General features: G+C 36.3%; 1 protein-coding gene across 1 annotated transcript in view; it reads right to left on the bottom strand.

Annotated features, from left to right (window-relative positions):
• LOC131068661 (uncharacterized) overlaps positions 1-19,932 on the bottom strand; it is a 97,577-nt gene that overhangs the window by 22,808 nt on the left and 54,837 nt on the right. The window contains exons 4-6 of the mRNA XM_058003897.2: positions 7,083-8,802; positions 4,855-4,997; positions 4,353-4,497 (exon numbers count right to left, since the gene is read on the bottom strand). Of these exons, the coding sequence (XP_057859880.2) occupies positions 4,353-4,497; positions 4,855-4,997; positions 7,083-8,802 (2,008 nt within the window). The remainder of the gene's footprint in view (positions 1-4,352; positions 4,498-4,854; positions 4,998-7,082; positions 8,803-19,932) is intronic.

Genomic DNA, 19,932 nt, shown 5'->3' with positions numbered 1-19,932 from the left:
AGTTGGAGAAAATCACCCAAATCAACAACTTAGCGATCACACTCAACAAATATAATGATATTTTAATGCTAGTCACCTCTCTTTAAACATGTTTTCACCTTGAGTTTTCACCACACAAGCAATGTGGGATAAAACTTTTGCTCTTTTACACTTGTGGGAAAATCAACTTGCCTAAGAAATAATATTTTTTTAATTTTTTAAAACATTGCAGGTCATTAAATAATTGTTTTTAATTTTTAAATAATCGTCAACACTTGTAAAAACAATTAAATTTGGGGTCAATTTATTTAAAATATTCCAAAATTTAGATCAAAATTAACCCTTGGAGGAAAATCGCCCCATGTTGGGATAAAAATCCCAATAAAAACTCATAAAAAATCATTAAAATGCTCTTGGGGGAAATTCACCCCATGTTGGGATAAAAATCCCGACAAAATTTCATCAAACTTGCACAAATTTGCCTCTAGGGGAAAATTGACCCGTCTGGACAGTTATCCGGACTCAAATTATCAAAATCATCACTTGTGGAAATTCGCCTAAAGTCTGGACTCACTATCCACATTAAAATTCATGAAATCTCGTCACAAAAGTCCTGGTGGAAAATTGATAGTCATCCTCACTTAAGTCATCCGCAACTTCATCCACACTCCCCACGGGAAATTCAAAGGTAGTCAGGAAAATTACCAACACTTAGACAAAATTTAATCATCCTGGTGGAAAATCGATCCTAGTATGGATTCACAATGGTGGAAAAATGAGGCAGGTATGGATTCCAAAGGAAATCCATGTGTAGTGTGGATTTTAAGTGGGGGAAAAGCATGGGTAGTCAGGAATATGAGGGGAAATGCACCTCTAGCATGGAATTTTGACCTTTTAACCCTTAGAACATGAATTTCCCTTAGGAATTTGACATTTTAACCACTCAAAATCGCTAGAAAACTCTAAAACTTGATAAAACTCAACTGGACTTAGGCAAATTTTCCAAAAAATTTGAGCGAAACACAAGGAAATTTGTCGGGATAAAGTGTTAAATCAACTTGAATAATTCACTAGGAGCAAGAAAACAACTCCAAAAGGTTTGAAAATACCTTGGCACTTTAAAATCACTGATGTGCATATTTAAAACACGTTAACACTCAAAAAGGTCAAAACTTAGGCAAAATTAGGATCATTAAAATTCCAACGTTTGCAACTTGATCCTATAACCTCAAAAACCCTAAACGGCACTAGGCATGATCAAAACTCCGAGACTCGGGCACGGGAAACACAAAATTGCCTACCAAGCAGCCAAAACCCTAACCTAACAACGCAAAAAGCAGCAAAAGAGGGGGTCCCCGTTAGCAATGGGGCGATGTGTGAAAAGGTCACAACAAGTAGTTTGAAAAATAAATACCAAACTTCAGAAAGACGAAGGGATACTTGAAGAATTGCTTGTTTTCCACCAAACTCAATGAGGGTAGGTCTCAATCAAAGCAACTCCTTAAAATGAAGGAATTATGGGAGCAACTCACTGTTGTAAACAAAGAGGTGGATGAGAATGATACAGTGGCTTTAGTTATTAATAACTTGACACCCTCCTTTCAGTCATTTGTGGAGTCCTCAAACCCTATAGGCTAAAAGTTAGACTCTGACATTTAATAAAATCAGCACATACTAATTGCAAAAAAAATGTAGGCAAACACAAATGAATGAATCCACTTCTGGAAATTCAAAAAGAGCATTTGTTGCAAAGCTATGTTGCCGGATTCGCCTAGCACCAAGCCGGATCCATGTTCGGTTTGCCTAGCACCTAGCCGGATCCAGGTTCAATTCTAATTTTCTAATAATTTTCAAATTTATGAGCTCATTAAAATCAGAAATTGAACGATATGTAAAGCAAATTCAGAAAATGTGGGAATTTCAATCAAAATAAGGCATTTTGCCTCTCAAAAACCTGAATTTCAGATTTAGAACAAGTCTGACTTTGATCACTTAAGTCTGAATACACCTCTCTATACTCAGAAAATGGAGGAATTTGATGTCAAAAAATGTGTCTCAGGTCTGATTTTCTGAGTACAAGATCTGAACCACCTCTGCAAACTGAACTTCAATGGCTGGGAACCATCATAATCATGGCCCCACACCTATGCATGAAGCAATTTCACTCAATCAGCTCAACGTCACCACGTTTTGGGCATAGACAATGACTGCAAACAGCGTTTTGTCTCTAGAAGGTAGCTGAAAATAACATGTTTCAGATCTGGTAATGGCATTTTGGACCAGCAATGGCGTCTCCAATGATGTTGCAATCCTCTCCAACAATGGCGATCTTGGTGCCTTAGGCACAAAATCGCACCTCTCCAATGATTGCGCCTTAATCTTTCCTCCTTGAGCCCTCGAAGCGTCACATCAGCCACTTAATAATAATAAAAAAGTTGCTGGACTGTGTCTTTTATTCACTCTTTTACCTTGAAAAGTCACCACAGCCAATGTGGGATAAAAATTTGCACCTACCTGCTATGTAGGAAAATCAATATGCATTGGGATGTGAACACTTAGCTTTATTTTCACCTTGATTATCCACTAAATGCCAATGGTGGAAAATCGATATCAATTGGGACTGATTTGCCATCAAAATCGTGTTCACTACCTTCAAAATTTCACTTAAATCTGATTTCCAGCCCCTTGGGGAAAATCGTGGCTCATTGGGACACATTATTTTCAATTAAATTTGTCCCACTTTGATAATTATAGCTTGAGTGGAAGATCAACCCCTATCTGGACATATTCACTTTGATCAAAACAATGCAAATTACCCTCAAGTGCAGATTCACCCTTCATCGGGACTCAATTTCCCATTAAAATCTCATCAAAACCAGTCACAATACCTTCCAGAGGGAAATCAAACCCCATCAGGACATATTAACTTTGTCATCACTTCACATTTTGTCCCAGGTGGAGAATTGACCTCCATCGGGCCACCTTCATTCATCTTAGTTTCACTTCATTTCAATCATTTCCCCCTCCAATGGAAAATCGAACCTCATCAGGACACTCAATTTGCACTAAAACTTGGTCATTTACCCCTAAGTGGAAAAATGTGGGTCATCAGGACTCACTTTCTTCATGCATGTTATTCTTGTAGGCCTGGTGGAAAAACAACCTCCATCAGGACACTTCATTTGCCTTGAGTGGAGATTCCTGATTCATCGGAACTTTCCACAAAATTACTTGTAAACTAAGTCAAGGAGTGAAAAAACGCACCTCATCGGGACTATGTCCATTTTCATCATTAAATCAACTCTTTCTTGCTCAAGGTGGAGTGGAAATTCATAGTCCATCGAGACTTTCATCATTTGGTCAAGATTTGAGGGGCAGAAAACAGAAATCCATTGGGACTTTGTGCATTTTTTACTTATTCCACCTCCTAGGAGTGGAAAAACGACTCCTAAAGGGGGGCTTTTAACGCTCTAGCACAAAAATCACAGCAATTTGCAACATTTTAAACACATTACGCTCACATTTTAAAGCAAGCTGCAACCTCAAAAACTTAGAAAAACTTAGGATCACTTTGACATTTCAAAATCTTTTCAACACTTCAATCCTATTGAATCCAAAACTTTAAAAAAAAATAACATTGCTTGCACATTGAAGACCTCTGAACATGATCATATCAAAAATGAGACTTGCGCATAAAATCTCAAAATTGCCGCCTGACTGCCAGAAATCCTAAACTAACAAGAGCGGAAAGCAGGAAAGACGAGGTCCCCATTTGCAATGGGGCAATATGTGAAAAGGTCACAACACCTAGACAGGTAGATATTATTGGCATGCAAATTTATAATTTTCCCTTGTAGACATACTAATATGTGTAAATTGTTGAAGGGGTCTATTTTTTAGAGGAAAGGATTCTTGTGTAGGAAAAGCAAGGGCAATAAACTCACAAGTATCTAGGCAAATACAAGCTCCTTGTCATTCCAAGGGCAAGGAACATTGTTCAAACTTATATTTAATGTTGTTTTTCTCAGTCTATTTTGTTTATTTCTGTTATACTACTAGTACTCTATAACATTGTTCAAACTTATATTTAATGTTGTTTTTCTCAGTCTATTTTGTTTATTTCTGTTAGACTACTAGTACTCTATAAATCACAAGGTAAAACGTTGCCCACTTTGTCTAGTTGCAATTGACTTACCTACCAACCCCTAACAACTGATAGCAGGATGAATTGCTGCAATTGTTTGCAAATGGTGAAGCCTATGAAATCTTTACATCAATAAAAAGATTCAAGAGACCAAACTTGTAAATAAACAAAAACAACAATGTTCATAAAATAACAATCTTTAGACAGCATAGAAGGAAATTTAAAATACCTCTTACACTGTAAAGATGACCAGAAACGCTTCCATGAGCAGCCAAGAATTCAATTATTTTGTTTACTGAGATGTCCCCTTCATAGGCAATGGGTTTATCCCTTCTTCCAGCTGGAAACAATAGTAATGTTGGATACAGCTCCTTCTACATGGGTAAAATGATAAAAGCAAGAAGATTTAATATTTTGTGCTGGTATTATACTAAAAGAATGATAAATTAGACAATCCTAGAGAAGAGTGTTGCAAAGATACAAATAAGTGGATTTTTTCCGATAATCAATTTGGAATGGTAAGCTAACATTCAGTCAGACCAGTCATCATATCTTAGCTGTGGCTTCTATATGAAAAGACAGCAAGTGTTTATGTATACATGACAAGAAGAAAATTGAAATATTTAAGATGCACAAGGTTTAAGGATGATATTATCTGGACGAAAGCTCAACTAAAAAAAATTCTTTGGGAGCTTCAAGAAGAACATGGTTCTCAATCTTTGACACCATACCTGATTCAAAGATTTCAAGATTGATCTGCAGTCATTTAGAGTACAGTCAATCTGAAATATAGAAGGAAAGACCTTGGTTGATTCATCCTTCAAAACATCGCCCTTAGTTGGTTCATCCTTGAGAAAATCAACCACCAGATTCTCTGTAACAAAAACTAAAAGTTATGACAAAACATACTTTTATGGTTTACCCTTATTTGTTTTTGGAAAAGGATATAATTTAATATCAGTTATCTTAAAATTGAAGTATCTACAAATCCTAAGCGTACCATACAGAACTCATACACTGAAAGATACCTTAAATATGATATTTGAATCAACTAAATTTTACAAAAAGGTACATCCAAGTGAACGATGGCATGACTTAAGTTCCCTCTAAGAGCATGTAAATTTGAAAGTATTGGTTCACAATCATCTATTTAATAGGATAGGTGCAATAAATGAAACAGGCCTATGTTTGAACATTAAAAAAAATCCCATACATGAGTTTAAATCACCTGCTGAGACATAAACAAGCTTCAAACCAGACAAGACTTACTCCGAAATAATAATATTCCATCCGATTTCTCATTCAAAACTTCAAGATAATTAAAATCCTTAAAATGCTGCTTATTCTACTCTGGATGTAAGATGAGCAACTACAAAACCACAAACCTAAATGTACATGAAAAATGTATGCAAAGCATCAAGGAATGTTCACCAGTACAGTTTCAAAGGAGGACTTCAGCATCAGAAGCATTGATCAAGTCATTAATGAACTTAAAGTAGTCTGGATATCTATCTCGGCATACTGGTGGCAAAACTGAACCACTTAGCTATGTGCATTAGAAGGGGGTTGATTAGAGAGTAAAGTATGTTGGTCTTGGACAGAGAATGAGAGATTGGACAGTGCACTAAGCTAGTTGTCTCTCTCTGTGTGACAGCTTGCTACATGCTACACTTCTAGGATGAATTGTTATGAATCATTCATGTTAGTTAAATTGTAATACAATCAAACTGTACTTGCAAATTAATAGAATTTCCAAAACATGAAGTTGATAGCATTAGGGAATTCCAACTTCCAATCTGAAATTCAGATCTCTGTTGAGACTGACCACCCAACCCATGAGAAGATCGTATTAGCAAGCTTTGTTCCCTTCAAAAGACAAAAACTAAGGAAAGTTTCATGTTAGGTTCATAATTAAACTTATCATGTTAGGTTCATAATTAAACTTATCATGAGATCCATGAAAATTTCCACTGCATATTTGGAGATACAACAGATAACCTCTGAACATTTGTTGTCTATCCTGATTGGAAATGTCTCACTCTATTTCTCAGGGAGGCTGTCACTAGCAGGCATAAATTGCATCAGAGTTCCAAAGAGGTAATATGGTTGATTGCTTTTTTTTTTCAATCTTAACTTAACAAACAAGAAAGAAAGGAATTATATTAATGTCAGCAGATGACCAAAATTAGTCAATGGGACTCAAAATGCAACCAGCAGAAATAACTAGGAGCAAAAACAATTTTGAAGTAGTAACTAAATAGAGGTTGGAACTAATTTCAATCCCAGCAAAGGTGAAATACCAAAAAAGGATGAGTCACCTCCATACTCTGCACAAGAACTGTTGACAGACTACCAGCTTCTTTACTAGTACTAGGAATCTTGGAGATAGGAGAGATGTCATTTTAGCACAGCATACTATTATGCATCCTAGGATTGTACAGAAGATAATTATCCGTTTGGCAAATCCTCCAAACGTCACACTATCCAAGACGTGCCTTGTGGCCTTCTAGTTATTGTGATGCAAAAATGCTTTTCATGTTGGAAGGACTACAAAATAATTTCCTTCTCCATTTCTCCTTTTTATGTATTTTCATGCATTGAGATTTCTCCATCCTTCCTTAGTTTTTCTGGACTGCAACATTTTTGTTTTATTAGATTTTTTACAAAAAATAGCTCTTGCACTGCCTTTGCAGTTGTAATATGAATATGAATTTGAGTCCCAGTGACCTATTTCAATTTGTCACTGTGGCAACAATATTTCTTTCCTTCGTTATTTCCATATTTCTTCCATCAATTTTCTCCACACAAATTATCAAAATAATGTGAACTTAAATTTTATCATTTCTATACATAAGTTGAACTAATGTCTAGGCAAAAGGCATCTTGCAGAGTGATATAAAAGATTTATCTGTGCAGCACAGTTGAAATATCCAATGAAAAAGAATAAAAGAAAATTCACCTCTGTTCATTTGTGTTGAGAAAGAAGGCATATCTTGAGCACTCACATTTGGTGCAATTTCACCTTCAGCGTGCATAAAATTTGAACAGCGCTTAAAGAAGCGGTGTACTTCACGAACAATCAACTGTGATCTCTTACAAAACCCACACCAATCATTACTAAAAAGCACTAACACATCCTTCTCCCAAGCATCTCCAGGATGGTGACTGCTGGCACAAGATATTTCAACAGTTTCATTACAGCCTTCAAAACCAGGAATCAACTTGGAAAAAGTGCCAACTGTAACTCGAGGAGTAGAATCAACCTCATGAAAATCCCTATTCACAAATGGTGGCCTTGGAGGCTCCCTTGGACTTGGTGGAAAAGGTTCACTGCGCTTGTATTCTCCAAGAGTCCCAATTTTAAATGCCTTTATAAAATCCAACAGGGAGGAGTAAGACACAGATACTTCTTTAGGTAAAACGTAATGAGTTTTATCCACAGGGTCAATTAATACCACTGATGGACTGCTCACATCTGAACTTAAAATTTCCCTAAGTTGATCACCACCTTCTGCAAAGAAAAATGAAATATGATCACCATAATTTTCATCCTGTGCATCACCCAAAGTTTCTGATTCCTCACCATTTCGTTCAAAAAGCACATGCTCATCTTTGTATGCTGATGTGCATTCCAGGTTTTGTTCTCCATTTCCTATCTCTGGACATGTATCTTTTTTATTATCAACATCTACCTTCTCTGCATATTCTTCATCTGCAGAATCTTTATTTGTACTTTCCTTTAGATAAAAAATGCGTTCCTCTAAGTCAATTCTTTCTGGCATTCCCCCTTCACCTTTATTATCATCAAAAGCTTCAACTGCTGAGGGTTCACTCTTATATTCATCATGCCCTGTTGTAGCAGAACAGCCTTTTATTGTTGCATGGTCATAATTCACATTTGCAGAGGGCTTGCAATCATGATTTGTATTCTCAAGATCAATCCCACTTACTTGTTCCACATCTGCAATAGTATCACCCATTTGGTCACCAACAATATGTGTCTGAATATTATCCAATTCATCTCCTAATCCTTTGGGCAGTTCCTCTGCCTCCTTATTTTCTATTCTACCTGAATTCTTGAAATCTTCTTCTGGTATCCCACTTGTCTTTTCTATCAAGGATGACAAAGTTTCTGGTATCTGAGACAGTTGATTCAGATCAAGAACATAATCACTTGACAAAAGCTGAAACCCAGCTTTCTTTGCTAGAAGAGCCAATCTATCCTGTTTCAACTGTACGCCTGACTTCTGCTGAAGCAGATAATCCAGAATTTTCTGAGCAGAGTCCCCAAACAAATTGTCATCTGCCTTGAAGTTAACAATCTGAAGCTCACCACCAGTAGCTTTTACCTGAAATACATTGTTTTTATCCAAGCTCAATGATTTCAGCAGTTCAGGGGACTGATGAAATTGCATTTGCAAATGGTTGGAGGAAGGGAAGAGTATTTTCTTTTTGTCCTGTAAACTTAAGTGACTCTTTCCTGTGCCTTTATCTTGCCTAGTACTCTTCGCAGACTGAGATGACTGTGTATAATGAAATGATACTTGCCGGAGTGCTTGTAGAGCATCTTTACTTCTTCTCCTCAAATCTGCTGAAGGTGAAGCCCTATCAATAAAGAGAATCAAGGAAGGGGTTTCAGTCGATAAAGGAGGCATGAGCTTGTACCCCTCACCTTCCAACTGCAATAAAAAAAAGCATTCATCCAAATCATGAATTGAGATAGCTATATTGCTGTAAAAGTGTACTGAAATACAATAAAATCATAAGAACACAACAGAAACCCAATCTTAAAATATAATAGGCCCAAAAAGTCTTTTTTGCAATTGGAACATACCAATAGCAATATCGACAATTGCATGCAATCAACCCTTCAGATAGAACTAGAAAATTCGTCAGAACAAACTTAACTTATTCTAAATAGTCCAAATAAATTACAAGCCAAAAGACTAGATAAAAAATATTTATGTTCATCTTCCCCTATTATAGATTATTATTTGAGGTGAGAAGCATATCTAGAAAAGCATTGTATATTTTGTTAAGTATTGCAGGATTTCACAGTCCTTTTAATTAGAACCTTAATTTTTCATCTTCACGAGTAATCAATTACGCAAATGACATTTTATTTCCTCATGTATGTTGTGAAAGGAAGCCAACTTCACATACAAGCACCTCTAAACATTTATTAGCAGGGAAAGAAATGGTGAATGTTCACCACTGTTATCAAATCCAGCCAGATCTGGTTCAAACCTGGCTCAATTTGTCTAATTCCATCCAGACTTTTCAAATCCTATAGGAAGTTTACTGAATTTTTTTGAAAATTCTGGATTTCCAAACTTGTTTGGCCTAATGAACGATTCAAATTTTTTAAAATGGTAACTATGATGTTGACTGCTTTAGGCGCTTTTTACCCTCTAGCCTCTTTCCCCATAGGCAAAGCTCTTTCTAGCATGTAATGCCTTATAAGGGCGGGTCCCTGTGCAGCTGCATAGATCATTTTGGCTAGCAGCCACTGCTCAACTTTTAAAGCAGCAATTTGTGGAACTCATGGCCCCATGAATATTTAATTTTGTTGCTTATTTTTTAAGCAGTCACCTTAAATTGAATTTTTAAATGATATTATTAATAATAATTTTTCAGGTAAAATGTGGATAAAACATTGGAGGCAAATAAAGAGAAAAAAAATTGTGGAGCCAAATGTCCAGTTTTTCAATATGCAATTGCTGCTTATTTCCAGCCCCCCCTTCTTTTCAAAGCTTATTTTCAATTCTTAAGCAATAGCTGCTCCACTAAAATAGAGAAAATTTCCAATTTATCATTTTCACGAAATTAAAAATTTGCAAGGGAACACTCTAGCTACTTAAATTTAAGCAGAAGTTGCACTTCAGAAGCTACATGGAGACATGGGGTAAGTCACCCTTATTTTGTAATTCTAACCAATGTGGAATTAACACAAGTGCAACCCAATCATGTATAAATCTCATTTTATCTCGAATTTTTTAGTTTTGTGGGATTTGAACCACGTCAAATTTTAAGTCATCTCAAGATGACTTCAATGAGTAGTCATTACAAAGAAGCATAAATCAGGAAAAATTGCATCTATGAAATTCCTGATTTTTCCCTGTTAAAAATGTGATTTTTTCCCTTTGATTTTGTTGACTGTCTATTTTTACCAGTTTCCTCTGATTTTTGCCCCTTTTTTAAGTTTAATCGTGCAAAATATTAGGATTTCTACATGTGGATTCTTTTTGCACAGTTTTTAGTAGAGTTATCTGCAATTTTTGTTAGGGTTTTTTCTTTTTTTTTACTTTGGTTGTTTAAAAAAAAAATCCCATCCGTCTAGTGAATCAGACCCAGAAATGGCAAAAGGCTCTATGAAAAAGAAGCAATCTTGGGCACCACGGCTTGGATGTACAAGGACAAACGTTTTTCATTTTTTTATTTAAAAAAATCTTATAACTATAATTATATTATTAAATATTATATATAATTTTTATTTTTTCTTGATCCATAAACTGCTAAGCGAAGAGATTATATTCATTAATTGCAAAAAAGTACAGAGATTCAAAATTGCCCTGTATGGAGCATATCATTCATGACAGAAGCTACTGATCGACCATAGACAACTGCTATATCCCGCTATACAGCCCCATACATACATAAACCCTGTTTCAGGTCTATATCCCGCTATACAACCCCAGACATACATATACGCTATTTCAGGTCTATATATACAATATATATAATATACTATATATAATATTTTAATAATTATATTATATTATTATGGTATTAAACTTATATAATAAAATAATATAGTATAATTATAATATATTATATATTATATATTATTATGTTAATATATTATAATTCTGTATTATTATGTTAATATATCATAATTCTTAATTATTATATTATAGTCAAGAGGAACGTTTTTTGTTTTTTTATTACGGCAAGGGACGGCTAGCTATATATATATGATGAAACTTAATAATAGCAAGTAGCAACATAATAACATTGAGAAGATAAATCATTAAATATTACCTTAGGTTAGGATTGTCTTTCCAAATGTATCTGCATTCAAAATAAAACTTTACTTCTTAATAAAAAAATGTGAATAATGGTGAACTTTATTTGTTCTTTTTTTATTCACCAATAGAAATAAATACAGGATTTGTCATTTTTTATCCATTTCCTATTTGTAAATAAGAAAACTATTATCTCTTTGTACAGTTATGCATGAATACAACACATCCATCTGTGGTCGAGAGCCTATTTTCACCTGTTCGTCATATGCCAAATGGTGACGCCTTAGCTAATTGTGCCATTGGTGGTTTGTTTTTTTTTTACTTATGCGTGACTGTCCCATATGATATCGATATGATATTATATGATATCGCCGGTGATAATAATAAAGTTAATAAACTTATTAACTTTTCTACAGACTATAGATTATAAATTATAATTTATTAATTTGTAATTTTGAAATTATAAAATTATTATAATATTTATTATGTATTAATAATTATTAAAATTAATAATTATTAATAAATAATAAATATTATGAATTATATAAGCGATTTTTTTTTTTAAAAAAAAAATTACTTTAACAATCAAGTATCCAAATTTATTTTTTTAAATTAATTGTTCTTAAAATAATAATAATTTCCGACCGTCCCCAAGTCCCAAAACCGGGACAGTTTCCGAAACAGGTGCCTTGAAGCCAGAAACGTGTTTTCGGGTAACAGAGTATATTATTATATTATATTATATTATTAAAAAATCTTATAACTATAATTATATAGCTATTATATTATTATATTAATTAATAAAAAATCTTATATTATTAATTGATCAACTTGTAGATGAAAAAGTGATTTTAGCAAGGAATTTTATATTAGAGTGACATCTTATATTTTTCATATAGAAGTTATATTAGCTATATTAATTATATTATATTATTAAAAAATCTTATAACTATAATTATATAGCTATACATATTATTATTATGTATATAAATATTAATAATATATGATATAATTATAATATATTAATATTAACGAATTGTTATTATTATATATGTAATAATAATAATATAGCATGTCACTCTCCTCGAAAATAATGAGGGTCTTTTCATGGAATGTTAGAGGCATTAATGGAACCCTAATCAAGCATCAATTAGATGTTTGTGGGGCAAACATTGCTTTATTGCAAGAGACCAAACTATTAGATGACATAAATTTGTCAATTCTTAAGAATTGGGGTAAATGAAAGTATAGCTATTCAACAGCTCAAGGAGCTTCAAGGGGGCTTGCCATATATACTAGGGAATCCAAAATTAGTAGTGATAGAGGTAATTTCATATCAAAAGAACTAGATATTGACTAAAGCAACACATTTCAATCTTTCTTTTTGGTTAATAAATGTGTATGGCCCTTCATCTATGGTAGACAAAAAGCTCCTATGGAATACATTCTCTGATATAATTGATCAGCTTGTAGATGAAAAAGTGATTTTAGCAGGAAATTTTAATGCAATAACTTCTATGTATGAAAAAGAGAGAGGTATTCTACCTCCTCCAAAAACTATCGAAGACTTTTCAACATTCATCCATGCAAATGCTTTAGTTGGCATGGCCCTAGGAAATGGGAGGTTTACTTCGACTCATAGACGCAAGGATTTCCTTCAAATTGCTGAAAGATTCTTGATCAAATCAAATTGGTTGTTGGGTGACCTTCATCATTCTTCAAAAATTTTGCCTTATACAAGATCAAACCATTATGCAGTTTCCTTACCTTTAGCAACAAAGCAGATTGCACAAAATAGAAGACCTTTCAAATTTGAAACCATGTGGTTCAGAAATGCACAATTCTTACCTCTTCTCAAAGATTGGTAGGCCAATGCACCATTTATCCAAGGCTCTAGAATGTTCCAATTTTGCAAAAAACTCCAATATAAAAGGCAAAATCAGAAATTGGAATACTCAATCTTTTAAAAATAATTTTGAACAAAAAGAACTTGTACCAACTACAATGTTTGACATCAACAATTACATCATTTCCCATGGTTCGGATGTTGTCACATATGAGCAACAAAAAAGTCATCAAGGAGAATTGGAAGAAGTACTTGCCCAGGAAGAGATTTATTGAAGACAAAAGTCAAGGGAGCTATGGCTAAAAGGAGATCGTAACACTAAATGTTTCCATTCATCAACTCAAATCAGGAAGCAAATGAACACAATTTTTTCAATAAAGGATAGTATATTTGGGGGCAATCTCCATAAAGAACAAGATATTCAATTTGGGACAGTTAAATTCTTTTCTAATCTGTTGAATAGACCCTTGCAGCAAGACCCACAAGTAGCCCAAAATACGGAAGAGCTTTTAGAAGTCATCCCCTCATTGATTACCAAGGAGGGCAACTTTCACTTGCTTAAAACATTCTCTATGGAGGAGATAAAAATAGTGGTCTTCTCTATGCCATCTAACAAGGCCCCAGGCCTAAAAGGATTTACAGCTATATTTTTCCAGAAGTGTTGGGATTTTATCTGTATTGATCTTCTCCGAGTACTAGAAAAGTCAAGCAAAACAAGCACCATTTTGAAACAGTTCGATGTTACTCAAATAGCAATAATTCCAAAAGTGAAAAATCCAAATTCCTTTTCAGATTTTTGGCCGATATCTTTATGCAACACAATATACAAAATTTTCACCAAGGCAATATATTTGAGACTCCATCCATTCACCACAAAGGTCATAGCGGAGGAACAAGGAGGTTTTGACTTAGGTAGAGAGACGCCAAAAGAAGCCTTGATGGCACATGAACTTGATGTGACATTCTCACACATCGCATCATTACAAATGGGGACCCTCACTTTTCACTTTCTAGGTTGTCTTAGTTTAGTAGTCTAGCTTGGCAATAGTTTTAGTGTTTTTAGCTATTAGACTTTCACTTGAGAAGGTGTAGTGCCTTAGGTTGTCAAGAAATGATCAAGTCATGTGTCTCTCTCTCAATTGGAATTGAGGTCAGTTTAGCTTTCAATGCCTTGGTGATGGAACGATTTATGATGATCATTTCATTTGATCATCACCATGCAGCTTTCAAGTTCTAGGATAGGAAGGTTGAGTCCAAGTGTGGAGAAGCATCGGACAGAGTGAAATGCTTGGTAAGAGGGTAGTCAGGGCATTAGAAATGATGAAGAAGCCTTGTAGAGATGAGGTTGCTTTCATGAGATGAATGGAGAACCCTTGGAATGGATGAAGTGATAGAAGCAGCAAAAAGGGGGCAAATCAAGTCACTTCCAGTAGGGGTCAAAATCCTCGACACTATCAGTGACACCCAAAATCCCTGACACTGTCAGTGACACCCAAAATCACTGACATTGTCAGTGACACCACATCCTAAATCCCCGACCAACTTCTTCAAGTCACTTCCAGTGACCCTCCAAAAGTCCGATCAGCTTACAAGCACTTCCAATTGGCTGTCATAAGCCCGATCAGAAAGAATATGTCCTTATACTTGGTGAGTTGAATGCTGAGGGAGAAGAATACTTGATGTTTTGAAGATTAATGCTGTTTTAGATTGGTAAGTTTGCTGAGAATGAGTGGAAACACCTTGATATGTTTATTGAGCGAGTGATATTCACACTTTGGAGTCACTTCCACTCACCCTTCAAATCTATGACCCTCTTGTATCACTTCCACTTGCTGGTGAAAACTCCGATCAGCTGCTATTACTTCCACTTAGGGGTCAAAATTCAGATCACCTGCTATCACTTCCACTTAGGGGTCAAAACTCTGACCTGCTATATGTCACTGCCAGTGACACCTCAAAACTCCGACCTGCTATATGTCACTGTCAGTGACACCTAAAAAACACAAACTGCTTGCCAGCACTTCCAGTAGGAGCCTAAATGTCCGAACTATGTGCTGATGACTTCCAGTTGGTCCCTAAAAGTCCGACCTGCCAGTAAACACTTCCAGTTGAGGGTGAAAAGTCCGACCTACTTGATGACCACTTCCACTTCATGGCAAAATCCCTGACCTACTTGATGTCATTTCCAACGCCTCATCAAAACCCCGACCTCCTGTAGGGCACTTCCACTTCCTTCCACTTCAAGCCCAAATCCCCAACCAGCTTGAAGAAGTCTTCCACTTCACATTAAAATCCATGGCAGGTACAGGTGGAGAATCAGACCTACAAAGGGTGAAATCTCAGACTGAAAAGTCCCAATCAAACCTGAAACCAGTGAAATCAGACATGTAAAGTCATTAGGAATGCAATGCATCAGATTAGAGAGTTTGAAAAATAGGTAAAATCAGTATAAATCAGTCATGTTTTATGCTATCTTGTTTGCTGTTGCAGATGATTAGATGAAGGAGTTGGCTGCAAATAGCATCAAGGTTTGATGTGAAAAAGCATGCTCAAGGAATCAAACACAAAGACAACAATGCAAGAGAGAGGATTCTACAAAGGAATATATCAAGCTAAGAAAAGGAAGCTGATTGCTCCACATGAAGAACATTCCAAGATTCATCAAAATTGCAAAAGGAAGTGTAAGGACTCATCATCACAAAGTAAAGATCAATGTCATGAAAGAGAAAGCATGACTGAAGGTGCTAAAGGAAGGAATTTTACAAATATTTTGAATTTCCTCCAAAACTCCAAGAATCATTGCCAGTATAGAAAGAGAGTAATCCAAGATGGAGGCTTCAAGTGAAGGGATTCAAGATCAAGGATAGGTGAAGGTGATCAGGTCAAAGAGGATGATGCAATTTGGGAACATCTCCCACCATCATCTCATTCATCATAGGCTTGGAAATGCTGAGTATCAAGAGATATGTCCAAATCGCCTACGCTTGTGATGATCTACAACATGAGCAAGCGAGGTGGCGCCCAGTCATCTTCAAGCCAATCACATCGTTCCAAGTAAAGGACATCCAGATTCAATGCATTTGACTCATTCAATGAGGCAGATAACTACCACATGTGGGCACAAAGTTTGATGCACCTACCCTCATCATCTATTGGTTGGAATCCAAGGAAGGACATGTGTCCTATTTTTTGTAATTCTATAATTGATCAAGCATTAAAAGCTATGTAATGGGTGTAACAAACCCTAATTAGGGTTTTCATCTTGTAATCTCGGTCATTGATTGTGAATCAATCTAAGCCACTCATTGTAAAAAGCTATCCATATAAGGGTCATTTTTCTCATTTGTAAAGGTTTATAGTTTAGTAGTCAATAATTAGATAGCAGCTAGAGTAGAGTAGGAGAAAAGGAGATTCTTGTCAAGACTTTGTTGCAAGAATCATGTTAATTTCATTGAAGATATGGAGAACTTCATGTGTTGATTCAACATTTTGCATGGTCTCTACCAAAGTTTCGTGACTCACAACGAGTCACGCGAGTCAGCGGGCCGGGTGACCCCTGCTGAGTCACGGTGACCCTGACCCAGGTTGGGACGGGTCAGGGGTGTGACTCGCCTGACTCACCGAGTCAGCGAGTCACTCCCTAACTCGCCAAGTCCGAGGGTCGTGACCCGGCCGATGTCACTTAAAAAAGTGCAATCAAAAAAACAAAAAAAATATAACATTTTTTAATGATTTTTTTTGCCATTTCCCTTTCTTATAACCCTAAAAGGGATTGGCATTCACTTTTATGAGTGGAAGAAAGAAAAAAAAGAGGAAGAGAGAAAAATAGGAAGCCATAGTTTTGCAACCAGCTCAGATGAAGAGGTGAAAATCTTGCACAAATCACATTGGGGCAGCACTACACTTGCATTGAGAGCATCAAGGAGTCCATAGAAGCTCATTTCAAACACTTCTCAACAAATTTGAAAGAAGTAAGTGTTAATTTTTATTGATTATGTTAATTTTTATTGATTCTCAAATAGATGGTGGCAAATGTTTGGGCCTTCAACCACAAACCTTCAAAAAATTGCCATCTACATATTGAGCCAGCCATGCAGCGCTTCTGGATGTGAGCGCAACTGGAGCATGTTCAAGCACATCCACTCAAAGAGGCGAAATAGATTGTCTGTGGAGAGGTTGAATGATCTAGTCTTTGTTCATTACAACCTCCGTCTCAGGACCAAACATATTTTGGACGCTGACTCCTCTCCGATCACTCTAGAGGAAGTCGACCCCGAGTCCGATTGGCTCACTAAGTCCACCGATCCAGTCTTCACTGACGAGGACCTTGAGTGGGTTGACCAAGCAGATAGAGAGGCTGAGGCTGTGGCTATGGCAAAGGAGGAGGATAGAGCAAGATCAGGCACAGCACCTATGGCTACTCAGACTGGCACATCACAGGCAGAGACTATGGCTACTCAGTCATCCAAGACCTACCTTAGACGCCTTTCTAGGAGGCAGATAGACGAGGTTGAGCCAGAGCCTGAGCCATAGACTGTTTTTGTTTACACTTTACAGTTACATATATGTTTGGGAACATTTGAAGTCATGGATTTTATATACATTGGACAACATTAATAACTCTATATATCTATGTTTTCTAATTCCTTCAGCTACAATTTACATTTCTACGCATGTGATGGATGTATGTTTATGTATGTGATCAAATTAGCTTCTATTTGATGATGTTATAGTGTCTTTAAGCTTAATTCAATAATGGGTGTATGAAACAAGTTTTAAATCATTAAAAATCTCTAAATTTCAAGGGTTTTCTTATTTTGCCGAGTCCAAGCCAAGTCACGAACCGAGTTAGCCTTGCCGAGTCAGAGCCGAGTCCGAGTTTGGGAACTTTGGTCTCTACTTCTCATTTATTTTCATGTTGTTTAGATGGATGGAAGCTATTATGGATGATTAATGGTGAAATTCTTATATTCACACTACTAGTATTTCATTGATCGTAAAGTATCATGTGTAGTCAACAGAACTCATTTACCAAAGCTTAACTTCAATTGCTACTTTTTCATTGATATACATTGCATTGATGGTGTCTATGTCGTTGGTAGTAATTTGAACATCAATTTGCTCTCCTTAGAATATCGCACTAAACTTTGTGGAGTTGTTGCTTGCATGCAAAGTCTAGTTGAATTTCACTGCGTCATTCATAGTCTCTTACATTCTAAAATTAGATTAGCTCCCTAAACCCTATCTCTTTTATCTTTTGTTTTTAAGTTAAGTGAATTTCCACATTCCAGCAGCATTCAAGTGTCAACATAAGTCCCTTTGTGATTCGAGTAGTATCACATCATAGACACTAAGTCTACCAAGAGCATGTCAAGACCTAACATTTGAAACCTTGGAGTCATCCCATTTGATAACACAGTTTAGCACTTGGGAGGATTTGTTCAAGAGACGATAGAATACTTAGGTATTTTATTCTGTGTTGCATAGTGCGTAAAAAACACATCAACAGAATTGTTGCACTCAATTCAAACCAAAGTTCCCAGACTCAGACTCGGCTCTGACTCGGCAAGGCTGACTCGGCTCGTGACTCGGCTCGGACTCGGCAATGACTCAGCAACGACTCGGCAAAATAAGAATACCCTTGAAATTTAGAGATTTTTAACGATTTAAAACTTGTTTCATACACCCATTATTGAATTAAGCTTGAAGACACTATAACATCATCAAATAGAAGCTAATTTGATCACATACATAAACATACATCCATCACATGCGTAGAAATGTAAATTGTAGCTGAAGGAATTAGAAAACATAGATATATAGAGTTATAAATGTTGTCCAATGTATATAAAATCCATGACTTCAAATGTTCCCAAACATATATGTAACTGTAAAGTGTAAACAAAAACAAGTCTATGGCTCAGGCTCTGGCTCTGGCTCGTCTATCTGCCTCCTAGAAAGGCGTCTAAGGTAGATCTTGGATGACTGAGTAGCCATAGTCTCTGCCTGTGATGTGTCAGTCTGAGTAGCCATAGGTGTTGTGCCTGATCGTGCTCTATCCTCCTCCTCTGCCATAGCCACAACCTCAGCCTCTCTGTCTGCCTAGTCAACCCACTCAAGGTCTTCATCAGTGAAGACTAGATCGGTGGACTCAGTGAGCCAATCGAACTCGGGGTCGACTTCCTCTAGAGTGATTGGAGAGGAGTCAACGTCCAAAATTTGTCTGGTCCCGAGACGAAGGTTGTAATGAACAAAGACTAGATCATTCAACCTCTCCACAGACAATCTATTTTGCCTCTTCGAGTGGATGTGCTCAAACATGCTCCACTTGCGCTCACATCCAAAAGCGCTGCATTACAACCTTAAAAAAATCATTAAAAAATGTTGTTTTTTTTACTGCACTTTTTTAAGTGACGTCAATCGGGTCACGACCCTCGGACTCGGCGAGTCAAGCGAGTCACGCCCCCTAACCCGTCCCAGCCCGGGTCAGGGTCACCGTGACCCGGCAGGGGTCACCCAACCTGCTGACTCGCATGACTCGCCGCGAGTCACGGAACTCTGATTTAAACCAATTAATACCAGCCTTCGTATCAAATTAGACATGATGAAGACATATGACAAAGTGGGTTGGGAAATCTTATTGCAAGAATTAAAAAAATTGGTTTTGCACTAATATTGGTGTAAACAGATTTACTCTTGCCTATCAGGTGCAAAATTCTCAATGCTAATAAATGGGACTACTTGTGGCGTGTTCACACATCGCCTCATTTCATATGGAGACACCCATTGTTTTTGGGTTTCTAAGATAGTTGTAGTCATGTAGCTATTAGCTTTTATTTGAAAAATGTGCAAAATTGAAAAATCAAAAAATTGGCTAAGGCATAAAAATGATCTAGGCTTCCAGTGCTTTCGCACCCCCCTTCCATTATTTTCGCACC

This window comes from Cryptomeria japonica, chromosome 6 (assembly GCF_030272615.1).
Source record: "Cryptomeria japonica chromosome 6, Sugi_1.0, whole genome shotgun sequence".
NCBI lineage: Eukaryota > Viridiplantae > Streptophyta > Pinopsida > Cupressales > Cupressaceae > Cryptomeria > Cryptomeria japonica.
This window is presented reverse-complemented; position numbering and strand designations above follow the sequence as displayed.